This window comes from Eulemur rufifrons, chromosome 7 (assembly GCF_041146395.1).
Source record: "Eulemur rufifrons isolate Redbay chromosome 7, OSU_ERuf_1, whole genome shotgun sequence".
NCBI classification, from domain to species: Eukaryota; Metazoa; Chordata; class Mammalia; order Primates; family Lemuridae; genus Eulemur; species Eulemur rufifrons.
The window spans coordinates 66,503,412-66,529,298 of record NC_090989.1 but is presented as its reverse complement, the minus strand read 5'-3'; the positions used below and the strand labels follow the sequence as shown (position 1 = coordinate 66,529,298).

Here is a 25,887-nt window from a genome sequence, read left to right as displayed (position 1 = left end):
GGAAGTGGGGAAGCCATGAGGGCCTTGGTAAGGAACTGAGAGAGACACAGTGCCTGGAGTCTCTCCTTCAAGCCAGGGCTGGTGACGGGAAGTTGCTACGGAAGCACAACAGAAGTGGCTATTGGCTCTCTAGGCGGAACAACCCAGCTGTCCTCAGAGAAGAATAGTCTGGAAGTCAGAGAGCCCAGCGCTAGTCCTCACTGTGGGACAAGCCCCAGACAGCGCTGTCTGGTGTGGAAGACTGTGGGGCGGGTGTGAGGGAGGCAAAGGACAGAGGAAGGGCCCTCTGTGTACCCTTCTCAAACAGAGCTGGATCGAGAGATCTGCTCTAGGACTGAAGAGACGACACACGTCCACTGAGGACTGTTCGCCACACACTGTTGGTCAAGACCCGGGGCCCTCTGGGACCTCAGGATCTCCACTTTCAAAGAGGGAACAACATGTTCTTCCTGTTTCCTTTCCTTAGGAGATTAAGTAAAGAGATTCAACCATTGGAACATGCCCTTAGAGCAGAGAAGCTACAAGAGATCATAGCGCCCCCACACAGGGCTCCTTAGGGAAAGGGCAGAATCCAAATGGCTGGAGATCAGGCCACAAGACAGGGAAGGGTCTTGGGGTTCAGATTCACATCCCATCACTCACCTCATTATTTGGAGCTCTTGAAAGTTGCTAACTTTCACACGCCAAGAGCTATCGTCCATGACCACAGACTGCACCCACAATCCCCAGTCATGAACGCCTAGGTAAGAACTGTAATTCTATACAAACCCATCCTCAATACTGGAAAAAGAAAAGTAAGCAATGGGGTTCGGTGGACGGTGACACAATGAATAAGCAGCTGGCTGGGAGGCAGGATCTGGCAGGGCCTGAATAATTTCACAGAACCTCAAAAGGTAGATGCAAGAGGCACTGTAGACCCTTAGTGCCGCCTTGAAGGGCTGGGGCAGCCCTGCTTGCTGTCGAGGTCACTGGACAGGGCTCCCTGCCCTCTCTGATCAGAAGGGCAGGTAAAGGAAATGGGTAGGGAGCCCCACATACAGAGCATCATGCTGTTTCTCTTTACAGCCACTGATGCCCTCAAAGGCTCACTGACCTAAACTTATATAAACATCAGAACCAGGGAGAGCCTCGCTCATTAAATCATTAGCTTTAGCTTTAGAATGTGGAAAGTTTCCCGGCTAATCCCGCTACTCATGGAAATCTGGCTCTCAAACAGTGAAAGAAGCCCAGGGCATCAAGAGTTCAGTTACACTCAGAGAGTGGTCAGCACATTCCCTCTCTTGGGAAACTCCCAGTATAGGGCAACATCATCAATCTCTTCTATATCTTAGCTCCTCTTTTCTGAGTGTGTTCCAGACATGATCTCATCCACTGTCACCACATCCCCTGAATCATAATGATGATAATTTACATTTGCTCTGTGCTCCAGGTTTAAAGAGCTTTTGAGTACATTATCCTACTGAAAGCCTACTTCAACTATAATGGGAAAGACAATATTCCCATTTTATAGATGTAGAAACTGAGGCCAGGCAAGGTAAGGTGAACTGTTCATAGACGTTGCTCTGGACCTCCCACCCAGGTGTTCCAATCCCTATATCCTTCTCACTGGATCTTGTTGCCTCCCACAGGGAAGAAGGCAGGAGGAATCTGTAACTCCCACTTTGTTGATGGGAAGATTGTGGCACTAATTCTTCAAGTTGTCTTCACGTGAGGCACAGAGTGAGGAAAGGGAGCATTTAGGAAACTATCCTGTGTCCAGGTGATCTGGTGCCACATCATCTGCCGCCCTGAAGCCATGATGGAATGTAATTTCTTAGAGTAAATCACAAACCTTATAATCTTTTTAAACTTAGTTTTTATTGATATATAATAGTTGTACATATTTGGGGGGTACATGTGATATTGTGTAACAATCATGTGTAATGATCAAATCAGGGTAATTTGGATATTCAAACCGTGAACCTTTCTAACTTTATAAACTTGCAAACTTACACTAGTGACAGCTACAGTAGGTGGATCAGACCCAAGGTCTGCACCCAAATAATCCTCTCCTCTTTAGCTGTATTTTTTTTTTTTTTTTTGAGACAGAGTCTTGCTCTGTTGCCTGTGCTAGAGTGCCATAGCATCAGCCTAGCTCACAGCAACCTCAAGCTCCTGGGCTCAAGCGATCCTTCTGCCTCAGCCTCCCCCAAGTAGCTGGGACTACAGGCATGCACCACCATGTCTGGATAATTTTTTTCTATATATATTTTTAGTTGTCCAGATAATTTCTTTGTATTTTTAATAGAGACGGGATCTCGCTCTTGCTCAGGCTGGTCTCGAACTCCTGAGCTCAAGCAATCCTCCTGCCTCGGCCTCCCAGAGTGCTAGGATTACAGGCGTGAGCCACCGCGCCCAGCCTTTAGCTGTATTTTTTTAAGCAAATGAGACTGACCTTGGGAATTTCTAAGACATTAAAGAGCCCAAAATTCTAGGCAGAGTCCAAGCCTCGTGAAGAAGAAGAAAAATGAAACGCGTTCATCTCCTGCATCGCAGTTCCCTTCTCACCCTCTCCCTCTGCCTGCTTCTCCATAGATATTTTCAAATTCTAGGCAGGTGATGGACCAAAGTCCACCAGGGCTATTTCAATCCATATTTGGCATCACCAAGGCTCAGATACATTGCACAAAATAGCCCACAGTGTGAAGCATCATGGAGATATGTAATTACAGCTGAAGTTGCCAGTATTTTGTTTCGTTGGCTCCTAGATTGTAGCAGGACAGCTGCACCAACCTCTGTTTAAACCCAGAGGGCAGTGCCTTGGGCTAGCTGGGCATATGCCTTGCGTATTCCAAGACAAATAAAGGCACCAAGCCTGATGGTCTTGGATGTCCCCTGGTACCTGCAGGAGACCATAATAATTCAGCTCCCTATGCCCCAAACCTGGCTTCCCTTTTAGGGAGAATAACTCAGATGTAATGATTTGTTCCTGTCAGAACTTGGCAGTGGGCTTTCTCCTGTTAAAAATTTATTCCAAATTAAATTGGTTCATGAAATTGCCTCCAGTTGCTCATTGGCAGAGAAAAAAGACACAGATCTGCCTGGTGGGTTGTTCTTGTTGGTGATGTATGTTTATTTTTTGGTTCGCATAATATACTGCCTGAAGCCCTCTCCCTCGGGGCTCTTTGGTGCTGGTTCCTTGTCCTCATGGCCTGCACCAACTGCTTCTTCTACCCACACGTTCTCAAAGCCCTTACCCTTCCGCCCCCACATCCTGATTTTCCCCCATTACCCTAATTGCCACAGCCTGGAAGTACTTGTCTCATGGAGGTCTCGGGGTCCTGGAAAACACTGCCCACCTGAAATCACACTTGGATGAGGGCTGAGGGCTGGAGGAGGAGGAGGAGGCAAGGGAGGAGGTACAGGAGGAGGAAAGGGACTACAAATGTTACTATTCTGAAGCCCTCTCCTCCACCCCCACTGCCACCGTCACTACTCCCGCCCCAACCAGTTTTCTGGACTCAGAAGGTCCTCACAACCCTGTAATATATGCACACCTACAATGAGGAGCTGGGAGGGCTTGAGAAGATACTTGTAAATTGCCATTCTCTGAAGCTTTCTCTTGGGAAAAAAATTCTGAATGCTTGGCTTAAATCCAGCCCTCTGTTTTCAGTGCTACTTTTGTTTCTCTATACACACCTATCAATGTGCCTGGTTTTAATAGCCTATAAGTTACTATTCATAGAATGGGGGGGGGAAATAAGTCTTAATAGTAAAGATGCCACTAGCAAAGAAAAACAGCATTATAGATATGTATCTATTACCATGGATATATCACTAAATGGGAAAAGCTGGTTGCTAAATGTACCCATATACACATCAACAGAGGACTAGCTGGGAGAACAAACACCAAGTATTAGCAACTGTTAGACAACCGAGTGGGTGGATTATTTTTGTTCCTTTTTTGCTTGTCTGTATATTTTATATGGAAAATGTGTAGCTTTGTAATTAAAAATATAAATACAAATAAAATAGAAACTTCCTTTTAAAAAAAATCAAAAGAAAGGTTGAATAAACCCAGTGTTTTCCCCAGTTCCTTTAAATGTGAGTGTGATAGAAGTGTGGGTTCTGAGGTCAGCCTGTCTGGGTTCAGATCTTGCCTCCTGCCCTTGAATGATCCTCTCTAAGCCTGATTCTTCATCTGGAAGATATTAATACCAACTCTACAGAGTTGTTTCAAGGATTAAATGAGATATACCTTGCAAAGGTATGTTTTCAATCAATGGCATTTATTCTTATATGTCTGTCTGTATAACGTAGGTTTAAAACCTTGCAACTACTTTTCAAAATCTTTTTATGAGGGCGAAATGGTTTTGTTGTGGAATTTGCGTACATTCCCTCTGCAAGTAGGTTCATCTCAGGCTCCCTCCTACTTGCAACTTAGACTAATGCTGGCTTCTCCAGCAGCAGTCACCCTCCTGAGCTCACCCTGCTCACAAAGTGTCATAGAAAGGAAGGAAGGGAGAAGAGAAAGGACATCGATTCTGTTTCTCTTAACCCGGGCAGGTTGATCTGTGTTGAAATTAATTATTGGAAGACACCGTAATAAACGGTTTGCTTTCAGAATCAATACCGGGCAGAGGAGAAAGCTTTCCTCTGGAACAACTCTCCCTGTTGCCTTTCGAAACCGTGCCAACGCTCCCTGAGAGACAGTAACTTTATTCTTCCCATCTGTATGTTACTGTCACTATGCAAGGCAAATAGTTGTCACTTTGTGAAGCTCCAGTGATTACACACCGGGTACCCCTCTGAGGAGGGCCACTACAGCAGAGAATCCTTTAGAAGGGGCAGTCTGCTTTCGCTTGGTTCACAGACTCTCTTTCCTTCCTCATCCCTTTTCTCAGGCCCCATGGCTCAGCTCCAGCCCAGTCACAGAAATCAAATGGAGTCACGTGTCTCACTGCCAGACCGCTCCTCCACATCAGATCCCACTAGCAGCCATCCCAGCCCTGCCCTGGTGCCCGGTTTTGACAAGTAAAATTTGGTCCTGTTCCTAGGAGCCAGGCATTTCCCTTCCTGGTACTCCAGGAATCCTGCCTCTGAATTGCAGCCCAGTGGCCACAGCCCTGCTACCTGTTGAGAGCCTTCCCAGTGCAAGCTACCCATCCTGCACCTCCGATCTCTGAACACCATTGGCTCCTAGATGCAGCACACACCACTACGCTATTGGCGTTCTCTGGTTCTAACTGGTCAAATTGGGTAAACATCTCTTCCATAATGCTCGCATGATGCTGGTCAATACTTATAGCTGATGTGGCCATCTCAAAGCACAGGCCTACTCTGTCTCACAGCAGACCACACCAAGCTGAGTCTTGAGAGATGACAGCATGGCACTTGATAACGTAGCGTGAAAGGCAGTGAAACTTAGATGTATTCCATTACCAGCCACTGGCACTACCATGGTCACCATTTGCTGCCACAGAGGCTGCCATTTATTGAGCATCTCCTATGAATACATTCTCTATTAGGCACTTTCCACATGTTCTTTTTCTTTCTTTTCTTTCTTTTCTTTCTTTCTTCCTTTCCTTCCTTCCTTCCTTTCATTCTTTCTCTTCCTCCCTTCCTCTCTCCCTTCCTTCTTTCTTCCTTCCTTCTTTCCTTCCTTTCTTTCCCTTCCTCCCTCCCTCCCTGTCTTTCTTTCTTTTTCAGAGACAGAGTCTTGCTCTTTCACCCAGGCTGGAGTGCAGTGGCACAATCATAGCTCACTGTAACCTTAAACTCCTGGGGGGGCTCAAGTGATCCTTCCACCTAACCTCCAGAGTAGCTGGAACTACAGGCACACCACCATGCCCAGTTAATTTTTTAATATTTTTTGTAGAGATTAGGTCTCACTATGCTGTCCAGGCTTATCTCAATCTCCTGGCTTCAAGCGATGCCGCCCATCTCAGCCTCCCAAAGTGCTGGGATTATAGGCATGAGCCACTGTGCCTGGCCCCTGCCTGGCCCCTCCACATGTTATTTCTAACCCTCGCATCACTCCTCAGGGCAGGTGTCACTATCATGGCATGTTCAGGAAAATTCCAGGACAACAGGAATGTTAGGGTGGGATAGAGGGAACGCAGAAGGGGTGAAACCTAAAGGCAGGTAAAGCAGTAGCAAGGTTATAATATCAAAAGTCTGAGCTTAACCCTGAAGTGAGACCATCTATGTGTTTCATTACCAATGGAGATCATGACGAGATGTGCATTTGAGGAAAGCCACTCTGGCAGTGCGGGGATGGATTTAGGGAGATCATGACTAGAGTCAAGGAAAACAGAAAGATATAGCAGTAATCCAAGCAAGAGTTAATAAGACTCATAGTGGCAATAGGGGTGGAAGGAAAGAACATATTAAAGGTGTAGCATCAATAGGACTTTGCAATAGACTCAATGAGGGGTGAAAGCAAGGGAGGAGTCAACAATGACTCCCAAGTTTATGGCTTATGGGTGGTTGGTGTCCTTAACTAGCATGCGGAATACAAGAGGAAGAGCACATTGGAAGCGGTAGAAAGAAGAAAATAAAACAAATTTTGGACACACTGAGTGTAAGAACCCTTTGAAAATTAAAGTGGAGGTATCCAGAGAGTGAATGGGTTCATGAACATGGAGCTCAGGGGTGAGATGAGAGATGGCAGGTGGATGTGGGAGCCATCAGAGTAGGGGTGGCAGTTAAGGCACAGAAAGAGTCTAAATTATCCAGGGATTGTGTGTAAAGTAAGAAGAGCAGGTCTGAGGAACAAATCCTGGGGAAAAGGGAGAAGAGTCTAAGCAGGACCAGCCAGAAAGACTGAAGGAGACCAGGAGAGCACCATGTCATGGAAGGCCTGGGAGAAGAGGATTTTAAAAGGAGGAGTGGTTGACAGGGTCCAATGCTTCAAGATCTTTAAAGTATCCTTTGGATTTAGCAACAAATATGTCCTGTTATAAACTCTGGTAAGGTCAACCTCAGTGGGCCAGAGAGGACAAAAGCCCAATGGCAGGGGTGAAAGGGAATCTGGGAGGTGAGAAGTAGAGATGCGAATAGAAATCTTCTCTCAAGAACTTGGACTACAAAGGGAAGGAGAAACAGAAGGAAAAGTAGGGTTTGAGAAGGTGTTCTTAGTGGCTTTTCAAAAAAATTAATTTGTGTTTAAGATGGGAAAGACTTGAAGATGTTTAATCCTCAGGAAAAAAGGTTGTCTTTGCTGGAAAACCTCCAGGGACAAGAAGCACACTACATCACAAGGCACTTCATTCGTGTTTTAGACAGAAGCAACCTGTGGGTTAGAAGTGATACCTGAATTAAGCTAGAATTGGCTTCACTATACCTTTCCTTCTGATATCACCCAAAGGCCTTTAACATTCATCTCTGCTCCAAGAATAAAGTCTAAACCCTTACATCTAAGATCAAGGTTCTTGAGAGTTTAGACAAAACCTAAACTGAGCTTTCTGAGCTTTTCTACAATGATTCACTTTCTAGCAGGTAGAACCCTTTTGTTCTAACCAATTTTATTTATAGTGTCACAAACTTTCCAGGAGAGCCCAGGAAATCTGAAGACACCCATCATCACCACAGTTTTCCTTCAGCCAGAACTGAAATCATATCAGAACAGCATTTGCCATATCCTCCACAGGATGGGAAGACTATGGGCCTCTCCACTAAAATGATGGCTTATTTTTTGTGTTCCTCTTATCTTCATATTATTTCTCCATAGTGTACTAAGCTCAAGTTTGTAGATGTGACACATCCTGAGATGCCCTCATCCCTCCTGTTAGAACAAGTCATTTCAACAAAGAATCCTCTTCTATTGCCATTTTCTGTTATGAGCTCAATACCATAAGGTCTCAGAACTATTTATTGTTATTATCTTCTTGTGCTAAAAGTTTAAGTGCAATACTTGTTACACATACCTTTTGTTGGTTTATCAAAAAAAGAGGCTATAAATATTGTCTGCAATCTGTATTCTTTTTTTTTTTAACCCAAAGTGATCTCAGGGCATTTCCCTCATAAGGTGCTAATTCCTATGTCACCTGTGCCAGACATATCTGGTTTTGGCTTCACTGGGATAATTTTCTTCCTCTACTTCACATTTCACTTAAATACTTCCATATAGATCAACAAGGTTTCAGCCAATATATATCCTTCCCAATCTTTAAAAGATGTACTCCACCCCTTGCTGGAAGTCCATCATCATGGCTCTGCAAAAATTTTTATAAAACATCAGCCACATGGCCATTTGTTTCTCAAAGCCTCCTTTCTTTTCCCTAGTCACTGCCATCACATGGAACAAGAGATAAAAACATCAACTGTGATTTCAAATCTTTCAATTTGTTGCTCATTTTTAAATCATTAAGAATGCAGTCCTGATTTCTTCTGAGTGTGGCATTTATCCCCTGCAGGAAGCAGCAAAAGTGGGGGACAGTTCATGGGCTTGATAGGAGGTTCATGGTAGGCTCTCTGTAACATCTTGGATACTGGCTCCTACTCCCTCCCGATTTTTCACATCATATCTACACAGAGTGACCTTCAAAACCCTTGGTTGGGAGTTATCCACAAGATGTAACATTTTCTTCCTGAGTGCAGTCACAAGACCCTGCCCTATCAGCTCATGTCAGCAACTTCTCCCCAGTGCTCTATAGAGAGAAGGTCCTAAATCCACCCCAAAGGGAAAAGTGTCACGCAAGATCCAAAGGGTAAGATTGTCCTTTATTTCTCTACTGCTTCACATTCTTCCACTTGCCCACTTCATGACATTAGTTTCTCTGCATTTTCCTGGCTTTCTTCCTCACTATTTTTTTCATCTGCCTAAGAATTTTCATCCTTGCTAAGAAGCTGGAGTGTGAAAAAGCAGCTATTTAAGCTCTCCCACCTTTTCCTTCTGCTTGCATTTGCAGCTGCTATAATTGGTCATCATCTCAGACAAGAAGGAAAGGATGAAACTCACTCTGAAGGTCACTACACCATCCCCGCGGCAGGCATATTTATTGGATCGCCAGAAGAACTGGCTGTCCCACTAGAAATGCTCCTTGAAAACCCTAAAAGAACAAAGATTGTATCTTCTTTCTTACTATGGAATTTCTTTAGAGGGTTAGAGTATGTTTGATACATGTTTTTCAATAGATTTTGAGTTTCTCGAGACAGAAAGTGTGGATCTCTTTAGCTTTTCACAGTGGTCTACCCGAGACTTAATGAGACAAGAAAATTGACGAGGCCTATTGTCCAACTCTGAGGACACAGACTTGCCATATCTGTAAGTTACCTACCCTAGTCGATTTGCCCTTAGTACTGTGGCAGGTGTGCTGACTGCTTGCGTACCTTTGGTGGGCAAGGTCGCCGATGGATCCATCAAATGCTTTCCCTCTATTTTCACCCATTTTGACCCTGAGACTCAGTGATTTTTTTAAAAAGTGTGTTCTTGTCAAGTTTGAGAAAAAAAACAAGGGTCAGTTAGGGAAACAACTAACCAGAGATTTTTGAATTGAAGTGCTTCATTGTGCCTCTGTTTTTATGTTTCTTTAAGTTTTTCTTTAAATTGTCTGGTTTTTTAAAAAAATATTACACTAATGTACTTAATATGCTTAGCTGCTTAAATGTGATTTGGTGCTTTGAGACTTTAGATAATATATATTTGAATGTAAATGCTTGCTAATTTTTGACTAAATTAGCTTACAGAAAATCTGGCATTTCAGATGATGAGGCCATGAAGCAGACCACTAACAGGGCAGGCACAGCTGCTATCTAAATCGCAGGCACTTGCATACTCTCCTACCAAGTAATAGCAAATATCCCAGGACAACAGTACCATGTCCTATTCCACCACCTGGCAGGTATGGACACATCTATTCCCTGTCAGCTATCCTATTATGGGCAGCAATGCCATCTAATACTTGTTTATACTCCCGATGACATCTAATGGCCACAAAAAGTACAAGTGTCTCTTAAAACCTGTTCTACCCTATGGCCTGAGTCATTTGGTGAGATTATAGGCGACCTGAGTCAAGTATTTGACTTAAGGACCAGGAGGGACTCCCATCAGTGCCCAGGTCTTCTATTCGAGCACGCACAACCTCAGAAGCTTGGACCAGAAAGACCTGTAGACACGAACCCCCTGGTGTACCCCCTACCCTGGACCCTCACCCCCGAACGTCAGGGGCCTCCCCAGGGAAACTGTCATGACTGTGGTGCCTTCCCCCAGCCAGCTCTGCTTCTATGTCGGCTATCCAGAGAGTGCCATCTGCAGGATGAATGGAGGACTCAAATACTTATTACATCTTCAAATGATATTTCAAGAATTTGTTTAAAATTTGTTCAAGAGCTATTAAACACAAAACTTAAAGTTTAATGACAGATTGCTACATTAATTTTTCACAGATACCATTTATGCTATTTTAATAGCTGCCTTAATGTCTTCACCGCAAAGAGTGACCAATGGTGAGAATCACACGCACCCCCGACCCCCACCCTGATCCCAAGAGTGGAGTCATATTTGTCCAGGGGCTTCACACTGCCTCGGCCTCTCCCCGTGGGCAGCTGTCTTCTCTGCTCCAGGATGCTCTTCCCTGCGGAAGGGCAAATTCCAGGAGCTGTAACAGACCCAATAGCTCTCATTTTGCTGTAATTCAAGATGATTTTTTGAACCTGAATACAGAGAATGGGTGCTCAGAATTCCCCTCCCATATCAGCCTCAGGTGAAAGAACCATAAAATGATAAGGTTGAATGAGGTTCTCTCACTGAATTACGGCCCTCTGGAGCATTGCTTGTAAGCGACCTCCCAGCCTCCTACTCCACAACACGTGTGGCAGCCTTGCTGACCATATCTCACAAACAGCAACCCCAAACAACAAATAAAGAACAAGAGTTTCCAAACTTTCTGTCATTGCTCTTCTAACTCAAGAATTTTCTGATTCCGGATTAAATCCACTCTTCTTCTCCCAGTGGCCCTCACCTAATCGAGAGCAAGCAAGGGAGAAGGGCGGGCCCTTTCCTGCCTGGATCCCCCGGTTCTCACCACCTGAACATGGCAACCTCACTGTGCAGAACGAAGCAGGTCTCAGGCAGGCTGCCCCTGACAGTCAATTCGCCTTCACTGTGGTCAGAGTCGGTTTTCCTACGTGGACTAACAATTTCCAGACGCTGGGCAGCTCCACTGTCCATGCCCTTCCGCAGAGTGGTGAGGAGGGAATGAGACAGGATTAACTTTCACACTATAGGATCCATCTCCAGAGGCCTATTTACCAGGCCATGCGGGGCTCAGGACCCCTACCTTACGTTCCCTTGTAGTCCACATGTGCTGCTCTCCTTTCCAGAGCAACCATTCCTCCTAAATGCATGAGCCTTTTGGACGTTAGAACTCTCTCTCCTTTCTCAAAAAGACACAGTCTTGTCAGAACGCAGAGTCAGGGAGATGTGGATTATATCAATGGATTACTCATGGGCAGGGCCACAGAAAAGCTGTAATGGATGTGAAATAGGACAGCCGCAGTGGCAGTGCCACCCACCCCATTCTTGCTCTTTACCCTGCACTTTCCACGAGCAAATGGACACTCAGAAATAAATTTTACACCCAGTTCCTATACCTCAATAAGGAGGGACAGCATGGACTTAGGATAAAAACGTGACTCTGGAGTCTGACGTTCCTGGGTTTGAATCCCAGCAGAGCCATTGGCAAGCTGGATGACTTGGGCTCACTGAAGAGTCTGAGCCTCAGTGTTGTCTTCCATAAAACAAGGCCAATACTGCCTACCATTCAGGGTTGGTATGAGATGAGATATGTAATGGAACCGTAAACTCTCAAATTTGTGTCCATTCTTTCTTTAGTATTAATTTAAGTTAGCATGTCCCCGCTGCTGATGAAAAGGCATTGTCCATGTGAAAGGGATATCAGACATCAGCAAAAAGGTGGAGGAGCAGTCAGGAGAAATAGGGTTAGGATGACCACAAAGCTTGCTTGTTGTAACAACACACAAACTGCAGCCTACAACTAAGGATGGCATTGCCTATGAGGCCACATCAGGCAGAAAGCAAGGAGGCGTGAGCTGGGGCAGGGCTGTGGGTGGCTTTGAGATGTCCTTCCTAAGTGAGGAGGGGCTGAGCTACAGGACAGCCCAGAGGCAGACCTAACAAAGCTGTGGAATGTCTCCACTCCAACAGACCACCGCTACTACAACCCCTGCTCTCAGGAGTCAGGGGATGCATGGGGCCCTCCCCCGTCCTTTCCCCCCAACAGACTGGAGAGGCACCCAAGATTCGTGGCCACCCAGATATTTTGGTACTGTCTACATCTTGTCCATTAGAAGGCATATTGAGACCTGTGTCTGTGTTAGTAAAGTCCAGCTCATTCTGCAGAAGGTCCTCATGTGGCTGTGAGGCTTTATTTTCTTTTTATTATAGTAAAATATATACAGCATAAAACTTACCATTTTAAGCATTTTTAAGTGTGCAGGTCAGTGGCATTATATACATCCACAGTGTTGTGCAACACTGAACACAGAAACACTTTTAGATCATTACACCACCATCACTACCATCCATCTCTAAAACTCTTCATCTTGCAAAACTGAAACTCTATACCCATTAAACAATAACTCCCCGTTCCTTCCTCCTTCCAGCCCCTGACAATCACCATTCTACTTTCTGTCTCTATGAACTTGGATTCTCCAGGTACTCTAGGTATAAGTGGAATTATATAATACAATATTTGTCCTTTTGTGAATAGCTTATTTTGCTTAGTATAATATCTTCAAGGTTTATCCACGTTGTAACATATGTTAGAATCTCCTCCCTTTTTAAGGCCAAATAATATTCCATTGCATGACATGCCACATTTTGTTTATCCATGCATCCATCAATGGACACTGGGGTTGCTTTCACCTTTTGACTATTGTGAACATGAGAGTACAAATATGTCTGTTTGAGTCCCTGCTTACAATTCTTTCAAGGCTATACCCTGAAGTGGAATTGCTGGATCTTATGGCAATTCTATTTTAAAATTTTTGAGGACCCTCTGTATTGTTTTCCATAGTGGCTGCACCATTTTACATTCTCATCAAGAGTGAACGAGGGTTCCATATGAGGCTTTCTTTATCCCAGAGGTTGGATCCAATCTACCCACATTCCCTGGGTTCAGGTCACTGCTGACATGGTCTTTCTGGCTCCTGCAAGGCCTCTCACTTTTCAGGATGTACTTGCAGCTCCCCTAGAGATGCAGCAATACCCCACAGTCTTCCTGTTCTTGCTTGGTTCTTCACAGGCCCTCTCTTTGTGTACCCACGGCAAGCACCTGCCTGGGTGGGGACTGGGCTCTGCAGAATGCCCAGGGTGGCACCCACATTGAGGGCCGCCAGCATGGTGGGATGGGAGCCAGCCCAGCTAAAGCTGTGATGTGGCAAAACCTAGCTTTTTTATCCTCATTCACCCCTTGGACCCATAAGGACACCCTCCCCCGCCTTATTCTTCATAGCTTTATCTTCCACTGCAACTGATCACATCTGACAAAATAACTGGATGGCAGATTTCATCTTGAAAGTGAAGATTTTCAGGCCCCATTTGAAAAACTCCCCAACAGAGAAATATAACAGAATTAGGACAAAATTTTTGAGGTGAAGGCTCTGAACAGAAACACTTTTAGATCATTACACTGTTAGACAAATGGTCAGGACCTCTCAAACAGCATCCTTGTGTAAGCTAGAAAACAGTGCCCCTTTTGGATCAGGTGTGCAGAGCAATAAAACAACTAAATATTACAGAAGCGGCAGACTAAATATTGTACAAGTGACAGCAAGGCACATTCAGCCCTGTGGGTGCATGGCTGGTGCCATCTCTTTCTCTAGGTCCTGAAGGCACACCGCTTTGCAAGCAGAGCCAGGGCTGAGTCTCAACTCCTACTCACAGGCAGTGACAACCATAAGCAGTAGCCTTGGGTTAATGCAGATCTAATAATCCTCCCTCCAGCACCACCTTGTGGACAAGGCACTTGGATCACACTAGCAGGAAGATTTTCTTTGAAGACCAGAAACTTGGGGATCTATTTACCACTCACCTAGTGATCCATGAGAAGACAAAGGTCTCTTTGCATCAGGCAGGAAGGCAGCCCAGCAAGCCACAGGCTGTCAACCCAGCATGCCCCACCAAACACCAAAGCCACAGTCCTGGTCCTCCTCACCTGGTTATACACACAGCTCTGTATGCGGCATCTTACCTGAGCCACCTCTTCAAAGTCATCATGCCTCTTCTGCAGGGCCCGGGCTCGATGTAGGGACTTCCCAACCCCAGTGTGTTTGCTGAGAAAGGCCTCGCCATGGTTTTCAATCCAGTCCAACACCTGGTGAGAGAAGGAAGACAGAAACAATGACTTCCTGGTGGAAGGAAAGACATGTGACATGTGCAACTGCTAGAGTCTTAACTACCTATACCCCTCCCAATCAGAAAGCAGCAGTTCAGGTGGAAATGTTCAATCCACTGTGAATACAAGAGATTCCATTATTGTCATTGACAATGTAACGGTCCCACCTTTAACTAAATTCAACTAATCCTCTTTGATCTCCTCTTTAAATATCATCCCATTATTTTTTCAGTTTTCTTAGCCTTAATTAGTCAATTATTTTAAACAAGCTACACAGACTTTCAGGCACAGCTTAACTCCCCACTACCTCTACCCAACCACATAAAGCCAGATACTGGCAGGAAATTGTGTAGCGGCATGTCGGCCAGTACCTGGGCCCCCATGACTCTATCACTCCACCATAGAAACACTCATCGTGCCCTTGGGACTCCCTTCCTAATCTTGGAAGTAAAATCCAGTAGTCAGTCTCCACTTGGATGCTCCAGATAGCTGGTCACTAGGACAACAGCCCCCTCTGGCTTCTTTCCACCTCTCTCCTCCAATCAACACCAACCAACCAAATAAATTAAGGTCTTTGCATCCTAAGGCCTTTAGTATCTGTGATTCTGTTGGGAAGCAGTGGAGGCTCCACATTCTTCCAGGTAAAGATCTAGTGATTTGGCGTCAAGACATTTACCTCAATGTTTAGAGAAGTTGGAACAGAGGTGGCTGGGGGAGAAGAGGGGTGAGAGTGGGGATGCTCAGAGGTGGAGAAAATAAGTTTCTTGAGGGGCACTTAGTGGGGGGAGTGGGAATTCCTTAGTAAAGACCTTGAAATGCAGGGAGGACCAAAGCCTTTAACACCCATTTTGCATTCTCACTGATGACCTAACACAAATGTGTATTTCCCAGGGACAATGGAAGCAGTTCCTCCTCTGCTGTCTGAAGAGTTGGCGCTCAGTAAATCAGACGGCTGCAATTAAATCAGAATTTTAGTATAGACACACCTGTTATAGACCCTGCCAAGACTCAGCTGAGCCCACTCCACTCCTGCTATACTACCAACTAAACGTTTGATTAATGATGTACTGGCCTTTCCAGATTTTAGAAGGCCTTTTTGGAAAAGGATTTAGATGAACAAGTCTATTTAAAAGGATGCTTTAATTTATCTCTCTGTTTCTTACATGGACAGAGGTAGACCAAATCATTCCATGGACTACAGGTATGGGAGTTCCTGTTCTACAGAATCTAGCCTTTGGCTTCACTTCCTCTGATATTTGGGATAAATTAATGCCTGCAATTTGCAAAGTAGGGAAGTCTTCAGTGACAGTATCACAAAACCCACACCAAGACTGTTTTAGTTCAGAGAAAAGTACATGAATATAAAAATGAGGTTTAACAAACATCCACTTAATGAAGGCAGGAGGTCAAGTAGCTGCCCATTACAATGAAGAAAAATTTTTTTTCAAAAATGAGTATTTATCTAAACATCAAGTATGGAGATTTCTAACACTTCATATAATATCTTCTGGCAATATATTTTTAAAAGATATTCTGGAGGCACATCCATAAAAAGAAATTGAGGTAGTACTGGATTTTAACCTTTTACAAACACCGATAGGCAGTGCTACATGTTCCTTAGAAAAGTCTGTTTCTCTAGAATTACTTATGGTGAAATTTCAACCAAAAAAATTTAGAACAGTGTATTTTTACTTGGTTTGTCAAAATGAGATTCCACAATTCTGTATTGTAAAGGGACTCACAAGCTTCAGCAAGGTCAAAGATAAATATTTCACAAAGATTCCCATATATTGTATACCAAGTATATAGTGAAGTTCTAGAATTTTTATGCATATTTAAACCTTCATTAATCTCTTGAGAATGAATTGGGGTTTGATGATAAATTTTTGTTTATAAAAGAGCTATCTGTAGTCTTTCATGAATGCTTTGGAATTTATAACAGATTTTTCAGATTATAATTTTTTTTAAATTTAGTTTTGAGCAATTAAGTATGACATACTTGTCTGATAATGTTTTAATGAATTTTATTTTATTTCATTTTTTTCTCTCAGGTTTTAAGAAAATTGGTTATTCTAAGACAAATTGGTTGAAGAGGAATATTTTTCTTTTTAAAAAAATTTTTTATTTTTGATTTTCAACATAATAGTTGCACACATTTATGGCAAACATGATATTTTGATACAAGCATACAATGTGTAATGATCAAATTGGAGTAATTGGGATATCCACCACCTTAAACATTTATCATTTCTTTGTGTTTGGAACATTGCAACTTCACTCTTCTAGTTATTCTAAAATATACAATAAATGATTATTAACTATAGTCACCCTAGTGTGCTACTGAACACTAGATCTTGTTCCTTCTAACTAACTGTATTTTCACATCCATTAGCCATCCCCTCTCCATGTCCCCTCCCCACCACCCTTTCCAGTCTCTGGTAATCATCATCCTACTCTATTTTCATGAGATCAAATTTTTTAGCTCCCACATATGAATGCGAACATGCGATATTTGTCTTTCTGTACCTAGATTATTTCATTTAAGCTAATATGATCCAGTTCCATCAATGTTGTTGCACATGACAGGATTTCATTCTTTTTTATGGCTAAATAATATTTCATTTTGTGTATATGTACATTTTCTTTTTTTCTTTTTCTAATTTTTTAATTTCAGCATATTATGGGGGTACAAATGTTTAGGTTACGTATATTGCCTTTGCTCCACCTGAGTCAGAGCTTTAAGCGTGTCCATCCCCCAGAGGGTATGCACTGAACTCATTAGGTGTATATACACCCATCCCCTCCTCCCCGAGCACCTGCCTGACAGCCAATGAATGTTGTTACTATATGTGCACCTAAGTGTTGATCAGTTAATACCAATTTGGTGGTGAGTACATGTGGTGCTTGTTTTTCCATTCTGGGGATACTTGACTTAGTAGAATGGGTTCCAGCTCTGTCCAGGATAATACAAGAGGTGCTAGATCACCATTGATTTTCTTTATCCATTCATCTGTTGGTGGACACTTAGGTTGATTTCATATTTTGGCTATTATGAATGCTGTAATGAACATGGGTGAAAAGGACTATTTTTCATCTATTAGTTCATACACAAGTAGTTTTTGTACTCCCTGGGAGTGATTTCACAACTTTTAAATTTTTTTTAAAAAGTAATTTGTTTCCTTTTTAAGTTATTTTGCTTTCTTTAAAATGTCAATTCATTTTCAGTTAGTGACACTGTTTACTTAATTAGCTATGCCTCCATCACTTAAAAACCTATTTATTTCATATTTGAGAGGCTTTTACTTAGTTAAAACATAACTTGGATGCTCTGTGATGTTACATTGCCACTATTTAGTCCAATTTCTGCCATTAGAATTGAAGCTGTGGGGAAAATATGTGCAACCTTGATGATGTTTTAGGAACTATGTAGAAATCAATTTAACAAATTAAAAAGCAAATGAGTTAGGAAGTACACAAAGTTACTATAGTAATACACAAAGACTAAAAATAGTACTTGAGGATAGATGCTGAGTTTAACATGCTGATTTCTAACTATTTGGTTTCACACAGTTCATTCAGAGCCATCATTCCATGACACACACATTTAGACTACAAGCTCTCTCGACCCTGGTTCCGTGTCCTGCAACCCTGGGAGTACAATCCAACTTCCCAAGTAGACTCTGCAAGCAGAGAAATGTGTTTCTGAGCAGACAACAGCAGTGCCTCACAACTACATTACACAGCAGAAATTTATGTGCAGCCTTGGAATTATGGATGTCTGTAGCTTCTGGCGAGTCCAGTTAGTGTGATCCAGGCCTCAGAATTTGAACATCACTGGCTGAAGACTAAATTGACTTTCTAGGCAAACCCTGGACCCTATCTAGGTACAAGTACCCATCAAGGTACCCCTTATAATCATCTCCTTGTTATATTCAATTACCAGTTACAGTCAGGGTAGCACAGGATGATAGTCATTCATGCCTATTGATGGCTTTGAACTGATATTTAAGCATTTCCAACATTGGAAGTTTTATCCTTCTGTCTTTGTCTGAGGGGTCCTCAAGCAGCAGAGAAGCGTGTGTGGCGTATGTATATTCATATGTTCAGACAGACATTTACTTATTAGTCTTATTGTGTCCTAGCACCCGGCACTAGAGCAGCCCTGAGTGTGTGTGGGGAGCGGGCAGAGTGCAGCAACAAGGTAGGCATGGCCCGGATGGGAACTCAGTCTATCAGGGGCAACAAGCACTAGATGCCAAATCACACAATTCATCATTAATTGCAAAGGTGAAAAGTACCAACAGTCAGACATACCCTAGCTGGGGAGTCCAGGCAGGTGTCTCTGAAGAAGTAAGGTTTAGCTGAGGTCTGAGAGAGAGAGAGTAGGACTTAACCAAGCTAGGAATTAAGAAGACCAGCATGGCCTGAATAGGGATAAGTAGAAAATGAGCCCAGGGAAAAGGGACCAGGTCGTGGTGAGCCCTGGTACGCTGAGTGGGAGATTCTAGCATTCATCCTGAGAGCCACTGAAGGGTTGCAGGAGGGGAAAGACATCATCAGATTCTCAGTTTAAAAGGAGTGCTCTGACTGCTTTGTGGAGGATCAACTGGGAAGAAACTCTGCAGAAATTCTGACAGGAGGTGATGGGGGTTCAGCCAGGGCCCATGGCAGAGTCTGTGCAGAAACAGGTTGGGGGACGAATCGCCAGGATTTGTTAACTCAGTGTGGGGGTGATGCGGGGGTAGCTTGCAAGGCTGACCCCAGGGGCATGCCTTGAATCATTGGGTGGAAGGTGGAACTAGTCACTGGTACAGGAACAAAGGGGTTATGAGAGGTAGCATAGAGATGACAGATTTTTCTGAAGATTTCTTTCTCTTTCCACACTCATGCTCTGGTTTTCTTTTTTCTTTTTTTTTTTTTTTTTTTGAGACAGAGTCTCACTCTGTTGCCCAGGCTAGAGTGAGTGCCGTGGCGTCAGCCTAGCTCACAGCAACCTCAAACTCCTGAACTCAAGCGATCCTCCTGTCTCAGCCTCCCGAGTAGCTGGGACTACAGGCATGCGCCACCATGCCCGGCTAATTTTTTCTATATATATTTTTAGCTGTCCATATAATTTCTTTCTATTTTTAGTAGAGATGGGGTCTCGCTCTTGCTCAGGCTGGTCTCGAACTCCTGAGCTCAAACGATCCGCCCACCTCGGCCTCCCAGAGTGCTAGGATTACAGGCGTGAGCCACCGCGCCCGGCCGTCTGGTTTTCTTAAATGACAGTTGCGTCCCTGAACTTCAGTGGGAAGTAGCACCCAATGATGGTTCTCAATCAGCTTCTGGCAAGATGTGCCTTTGGTTTCAAGGAAGTAATTTATACACTAAGGTTTAAACATAAATTATAAATTGTTAATATAACTGGATCCTAATAATAATAAAAATTAGGGAGACCAAGCCCATTTACAAAACATAACCTCAGATTTTAACGTAATTAATTCATGCATTCTTGAAAGGGCTTTTTCCTGGGGTGTAGTATTGGGGCAGACCCCTAATCTGACATACAAAGTCCTCTGTGGCCGCCCCCCATAACTCCACCTCCAGTGAGTTCCTGCCTCACTCACCCCTCAACACCCTAAAAGCCATCTCTCATTTCCTGAGTTTTATTTTCACTATTTTTCCCTTCACTTGAACTATTCATATCCTTTCTCTCCCTGTACCCACTTCCCAGGCTGCCTCACATTCATCCTTTAAGTTCTCTCTCAAAATCACTGGCTACGGAAACCCTTTACTCTTTAATAACCTGTCCAGGCCAGGGTGGGTGTTGCTCTTCTCTGACTCTGTTCAAACCACAATTATTGCCCACAGGCCTGGCTCTCCCACTGGACTCTGAGCTCTGCGTAGTCTCAGGACACAGCATGGTGCTCAACACAGAATGGTTGCTTAACACACGTTTAACTGAACTGAACTCAAACTGATCCCTCTGATACAGGACTTTGGGGGGAATGTCTCCTACTCCACACTCCCACTGTAACTCCACCTCACAGTCTGCACTCGGTCCTCTTTGTGTCTCCACCCTCTCTGCTGCCCTGCTTGGCAGGAAGTAAGTTTCTACAGGAATGAAAGGAATATGGGTTTTCACTATTTGAATCCTACACTCCTTCTCCTCCACCCTGCAGCACCTCACTCAGAAGGTACACAATGAACTGCCAAGCGCATGTGTGACTGACACTCCTGTCCTGCTTGTCCTGAGAGAAGCTGTGCCACCCCCATTCAGGAACAGGCCTGACATGGCCCGGTCACTGGGAACAATAGCACAGGTAAGCCCGGACCCCTCGCCCACTACAGCAGGCAGACAGTCTTGTAACAACTTGTAAATCTCTTTCCCCTTTCTCTTGCCCTGACTTTTCAACCAGAAATTAGTCCTTTCCCAGAACAGTCTTTTCCTGAAGAGATACTCACATCCTGAACTAGATCTGGGAGCCAATATAACAGCCATTATGCATAATTCCCTAATCACCCCCTTTCTTCCTCATCTAATTATGTTTATTCCAACCAGCATACAATCAAGATGGAATGCCTTTCAAGGCAGGAGACAGTCTTTTCTAGCTGCCAAGGAGAAGGGAAAAGGTCCTTCGGAAGAGAACCATTAACATCTCTGAATAGTGGCCATGAATGCAACTGAGTTAAAGAGAGAGGATTCTGGTCCTGAGAACTTTGTAGGCTCCACCCCACACGCCAGGGACCCCTTCTTAAACAAATCCCATTGCTTACTCAGTCAGCTCTCTAGCTACACAGCACCAGCTATTGCCGTATGACATATTATGTACGTGTTTGGTTTTGATATTATTTTATCTCTACCCCCTGAATGTAAGCTCCGTGTGGGCAGGGACTTTGTTTGGTTCACTGCTGTGTTTTCAAAGAGCATTTGCTGAGTAAATGGAAGAATGAACTCAACAAATCTGACTTGGGAACATCTTGTGTGATAAAGGGCAAAAACCATGAAAGGAAAGGGGAATGTTTTGCAAACATATGCGGAATCAAAATCCCAACTCTCTGATTCCCTCAGCTGGCTCTCTCTGATAAGTCATCTTATTTGAAATGGATTATTCAGTCTGTGTCATAATTTGATCCACAGGGTAAAACAAGCAAGATGCTCGATGTTTTAAGTGCACTGAACAACTCCTCCCCCTTCCCTCCTACCACCCCCAGCTCCCCACCCCATTCCTGTTTAGAAGGCTGTTTTCTGAGCTGAATGAAGGAGCATGTACACACCATCAGGAGTCTGCAAGACATTTTGTTCTGTTAAAGGCTCAAGTACACACAATGTGTACGAGCACCCAGGAGAGGCCATCAAGTCATTATTTCTGTCTCCTCGCACAGCACACTGAGCGTCGGTTCTGAAGGGGGGCGGCTCAGATGCTGCCTGCACCACCCAGCTCCCCATCGGGCGGCGAGTGCAGAACACACAGGCACACTATGAAACGCCCAATTACTGGCAACTCACTTTCCGTCCCTTCTTAGAACAAGTATGATCAAAATAACTGTCTTGCTATGGTGGCAGAAGACATCATGTTTCTGAGAGGGCTCAGCTGAGACTCATTAGCTGGTTTATAGACTCTCCTTCCCTGGGGAGCTGCAATCCTGTCTCCTGACAGATCTGATGCTGGGTAGATAGGCTGACTGAAGGTCTCAGCTGCCCTCAGCCCTGGGCCCCTCTATCCCCAGCCAGCCCACACCTGTCCCTTCCCAACAGAGCTGAGGCTGGGTAACTGGCACCTCTCGGGGCACAGTGGCTCATGCCTGTAATCCTAGCACTCTGGGAGGCCGAGAGGGGCGGATCATTTGAGCTCAGGAGTTCAAGACCAGCCTGAGCAAGGGCGAGGCCCCATCTCTACTGAAAAAATAGAAAGAAATTAGCTGGACAACTAAAAATATATAGAAAAAATTAGCCAGGCATGGTGGCACATGCCTGTAGTCCCAGCTACTCAGGAGGCTGACGCAGAAGGATTGCTTGAGCCCAGGAGTTTGAGGTTGCTGTGAGCTAGGCTGATGCCATGGCACTCTAGCCTGGGCAACAGAGTGAGACTCTGTCTCAAAAAAAACACCACCACCACCAACAAAAGAAAACCTGGCACCTCCCTGCAAGACTGTCCTCACCCTGGGATCTGGATGGCTGTTTATGGAGCTACCATAATTCTCATCACTAAGGCTTGAAAGGCTTGTCAGAGTTTTTGAACTTTAGAACCTGGGGTTCCTTTTAAAATACAGGTACGACCTCATCCTCAGATTCTGAATCAAAAGGTGTGGGACAGGGCTTGATAATTCATTTTTTAAAAGCCCTATACTTTGCCCAGATAATTTTAATGGCAAGGGTGCAAGGACCATAATTTGAGAAATATAGTTACATATTCACATGTGACACCTCACTCATTTTCTATGACAAAATAGACAGCAACTTCTAATAATCTTTTTTTCATAAATGCTCTCAAATCTACACTTGCTCCATTGCCCTACTTCATGCTCTACAGCCACACACCATGACTGCAGCTCCCTCTCTCTTCCTACCCCAACCCAGCCCACCCACTGGCACCAGATTACCTCAACCTTCCTCTGAGCACGTCTCCTCTGCTCAAAATCCTTCAATAGCTCCCTATTCATAATCATGTATGAATCCTTTTTCCTTTATCCTGGTATTCAAGGCTCCAGAATTGCATATTGAGATCAAGGACATGCTAAGGATAGGGGTTATCAGAAAGAAGTGACCCTGGATAGTGACTGTCTTTTCACTCATTAACATAATAATAAAAAAGGAATTGGGGGCATTAAAAATGTTAAAAATTGCTGTGTATCAAGAAAACTCTGAGGCTCAGTAACTGCTGGGAAGGGGCTTCGTCCTCTCACTGCCTCCCCAACCTCCCACCCTTTCCAGGTGGAGGTGCCCAGGTCCTTCTTCGGAAGAGGCTCACCATGGAAGGACCACTCCTCAGTCAGCACAGAGTTTGCATTCACAAAATCAAAGCAAACACCAGAGCGAACACCAAGGGAGAGGCCATGGTGAAAAGGGAAGAGAGGCAGGCAGGAGAGTAGGGAAGAGAACAGAGGGGCTGGGGTGTAGACTTGGAAATGGGGAACCATGGAGCTAGAAGTCCATGAGGTTCCGAGGCAGGAAGGGTGTGAGCGTGCCAGAGGCTACCCTCTAGCTCATTCCCTAGCCCTGCAGAGCCTAGGGAATACCTGGAGAGGACTGGGACCCAGAGCCCTCAGTACTAGCCCCCCACTATGGGGAGAAGGATGGGGTGCTCCCTCTCTTTCACTTGAATCTAAAAGCAGGAGCCTCTCTCTCTCTCCTCTCCCTACCTGCTCCAACTCAGCGGAGCCTCAACCCTGCCCAAAGAATCACCTATTAGCTATTTGGAAACATTTGAATGACTGGATTATAACCATCAAAAAACTTAATTGAGAACTTTAAAACTTGTAATTACACCCATGGGCAAATGGATAGATATTATTCAAGATATATGCTCCAAAGAACAGCATCAGCAATGCTGGGTTAACATAATTATGACTGTGAAAAATAAATAAAAATGGGTAGTGTCTGTTTTAGGGAGGTTTGTGTTATAGATAAATAGCTACAGAGGGCAATTTTAAAATCATGGGACATATGGAAAAGGGTGTTTGGGTATGAGTAGGACTGTCTTTGTGGATCTTACTGAACAGGTAGTTTGAAGACCAATCTCAGTTGTCAGCAGCTATATGACATTAGGCAAGTCTCATCCTTTGGGACCAAGTAATCTACCAGGGTCCTTTATTCAGTAATATTCTAGCACTAAATTATAAACTTCTCAAAGGCAGAGACCATGTCTCTCTTATTCCCATCACCCAGCATAGTGCCTATGGCATAGCAGAGAGGCTGAGAGCATGAAGTTTGATATTAGGTGGATTTGAGATTGAATCCCCTATCTGCCACTAGCTGTGTAACCTTGGGCAAGTTCACTTAACCTTTCTAAGCCTCAATGTCTTCACCAGAAAGGTGGGGACCAAATTATCACCTGCCTTATAGTGTTAGAAGATAAATAAGAAAAGGCAAGGGAAGGGATCAGATGTTCAATCATATTTACTCAAAGATAATGGATCCTGAGCTTTGAACAATGTACCTTTCACAGACACGTTCAATTCTAGGAATGAAATCTCAGGGTTGGAATCCAACTATCAAAATCCTCTGATGTTTGGATCTGCTTCCCAATGTACTCATCAAGCAATCAGTCTGTTTCAAATTTTGAAGATGATTTCCCCCTGTGTGCTTCTCTGATCTAACCCGGTACAGAATATGCCCTGAGCCTTTCCTTCTTAGCCACTTTAATCCTTCTTTCATAAACGAAGATTTGGTTTCTGGACCCATCATGATTCTGGTCACCTTTTATAACTAATCATTCTGAGAGCAACCCAAAGTGCTCATCTTTTCTTATGCAAAGCTGTCAATTGGATTATACAATGATCAAACTGGTTTAGGATGATTGAGGGGCTGTAGTCACTACAGCTGGTAAATGAGTGACTATTTGGAGTCTTAAAAAATTACTCTCAAATATCTTTCAGATATTCTTTGGCAAGCAAGAGCTGATATAGTAAAAGCTATAATTTTCTACATGAAGCTCCAGAAAAACTGACTGAAGCAAGCAAGTATGATCAATTTGTGGTATAGGAACTATGGACTTTAAATTAATATGAATTTTCATTAATTTAGAATGGAAAATCACCAGAATAGATAAATTCTGAAATCACTGCCCCTTACTAGTTTAGCTGACCAGACTGCTTAAAAATAAGACAGTGTTTTTAAGGGAAGACACGGAGCCTCAAACGTGTCACTGCCCTACTCACACCAGTAAGACCACTCTCTACTCTTCCAGCCTCACCTCCCACTGTCACTGCCAGGGGTGGGCATCCAGTTAGACTTCCTCATCCTTGTCCCCGGCCGATAACTTAGCTCTCTGATTTCTGGCCTTTCCCAAGACCACCCCCCCGCCTCCTCTGCCTGTGCTCCAAGGACCAGCACAAATCCCACCCCCACCAGAGGGAACTCTCTCAGCTCTGACTCTATCAGCTCATTGTTATTTTGCTTCTTTGGTCCTAAACTTAGACAGCCATATGCCATTAATATATTCTTAGTTGTATATGTCTACTCTTGAGGGCAGAGACTGCAAACTCCTAGCACAGGGTCTTGCATGCAGTTCCAAATACTTTATACATTTATTCTTGCAAAAAACGGAAGGTGAGGAAGAAGGGGAGGCAGAACAAGAAGGCCTGCAGGGGGTGCTCTGAAAACAGTTGCTCTGGCTAAGAAAAAGTAGAATGGAATTTGCATCTCCCAGAAAAAGCAAGAATCTATTTATTCCTTGTTCTTTCCACCACAAGTCAGATCTATCTGGGCTCGAAAGTAGCCTTTTTTCGTACATGGGAAGCCAGAGGAGTTAGGGGAGAACAAAAGCCCGAAGGTGGAGAGATGACATTGTTGTTATGAAGGGCTTTTTTGCTGTTGCTCAGTACTGCTCAACACTGAGCTGGAAAA

General features: G+C 44.0%; 1 protein-coding gene across 9 annotated transcripts in view; it reads right to left on the bottom strand.

The window, feature by feature from the left end:
* The window catches only part of KALRN (kalirin RhoGEF kinase), a 639,384-nt gene that overhangs the window by 330,763 nt on the left and 282,734 nt on the right, over positions 1-25,887 (bottom strand). For all 9 annotated transcript variants that reach the window (XM_069475127.1, XM_069475129.1, XM_069475125.1 and 6 more), the window contains exon 10: positions 14,196-14,318. In XM_069475127.1, coding sequence (XP_069331228.1) covers positions 14,196-14,318 — 123 coding nt within the window. The remainder of the gene's footprint in view (positions 1-14,195; positions 14,319-25,887) is intronic.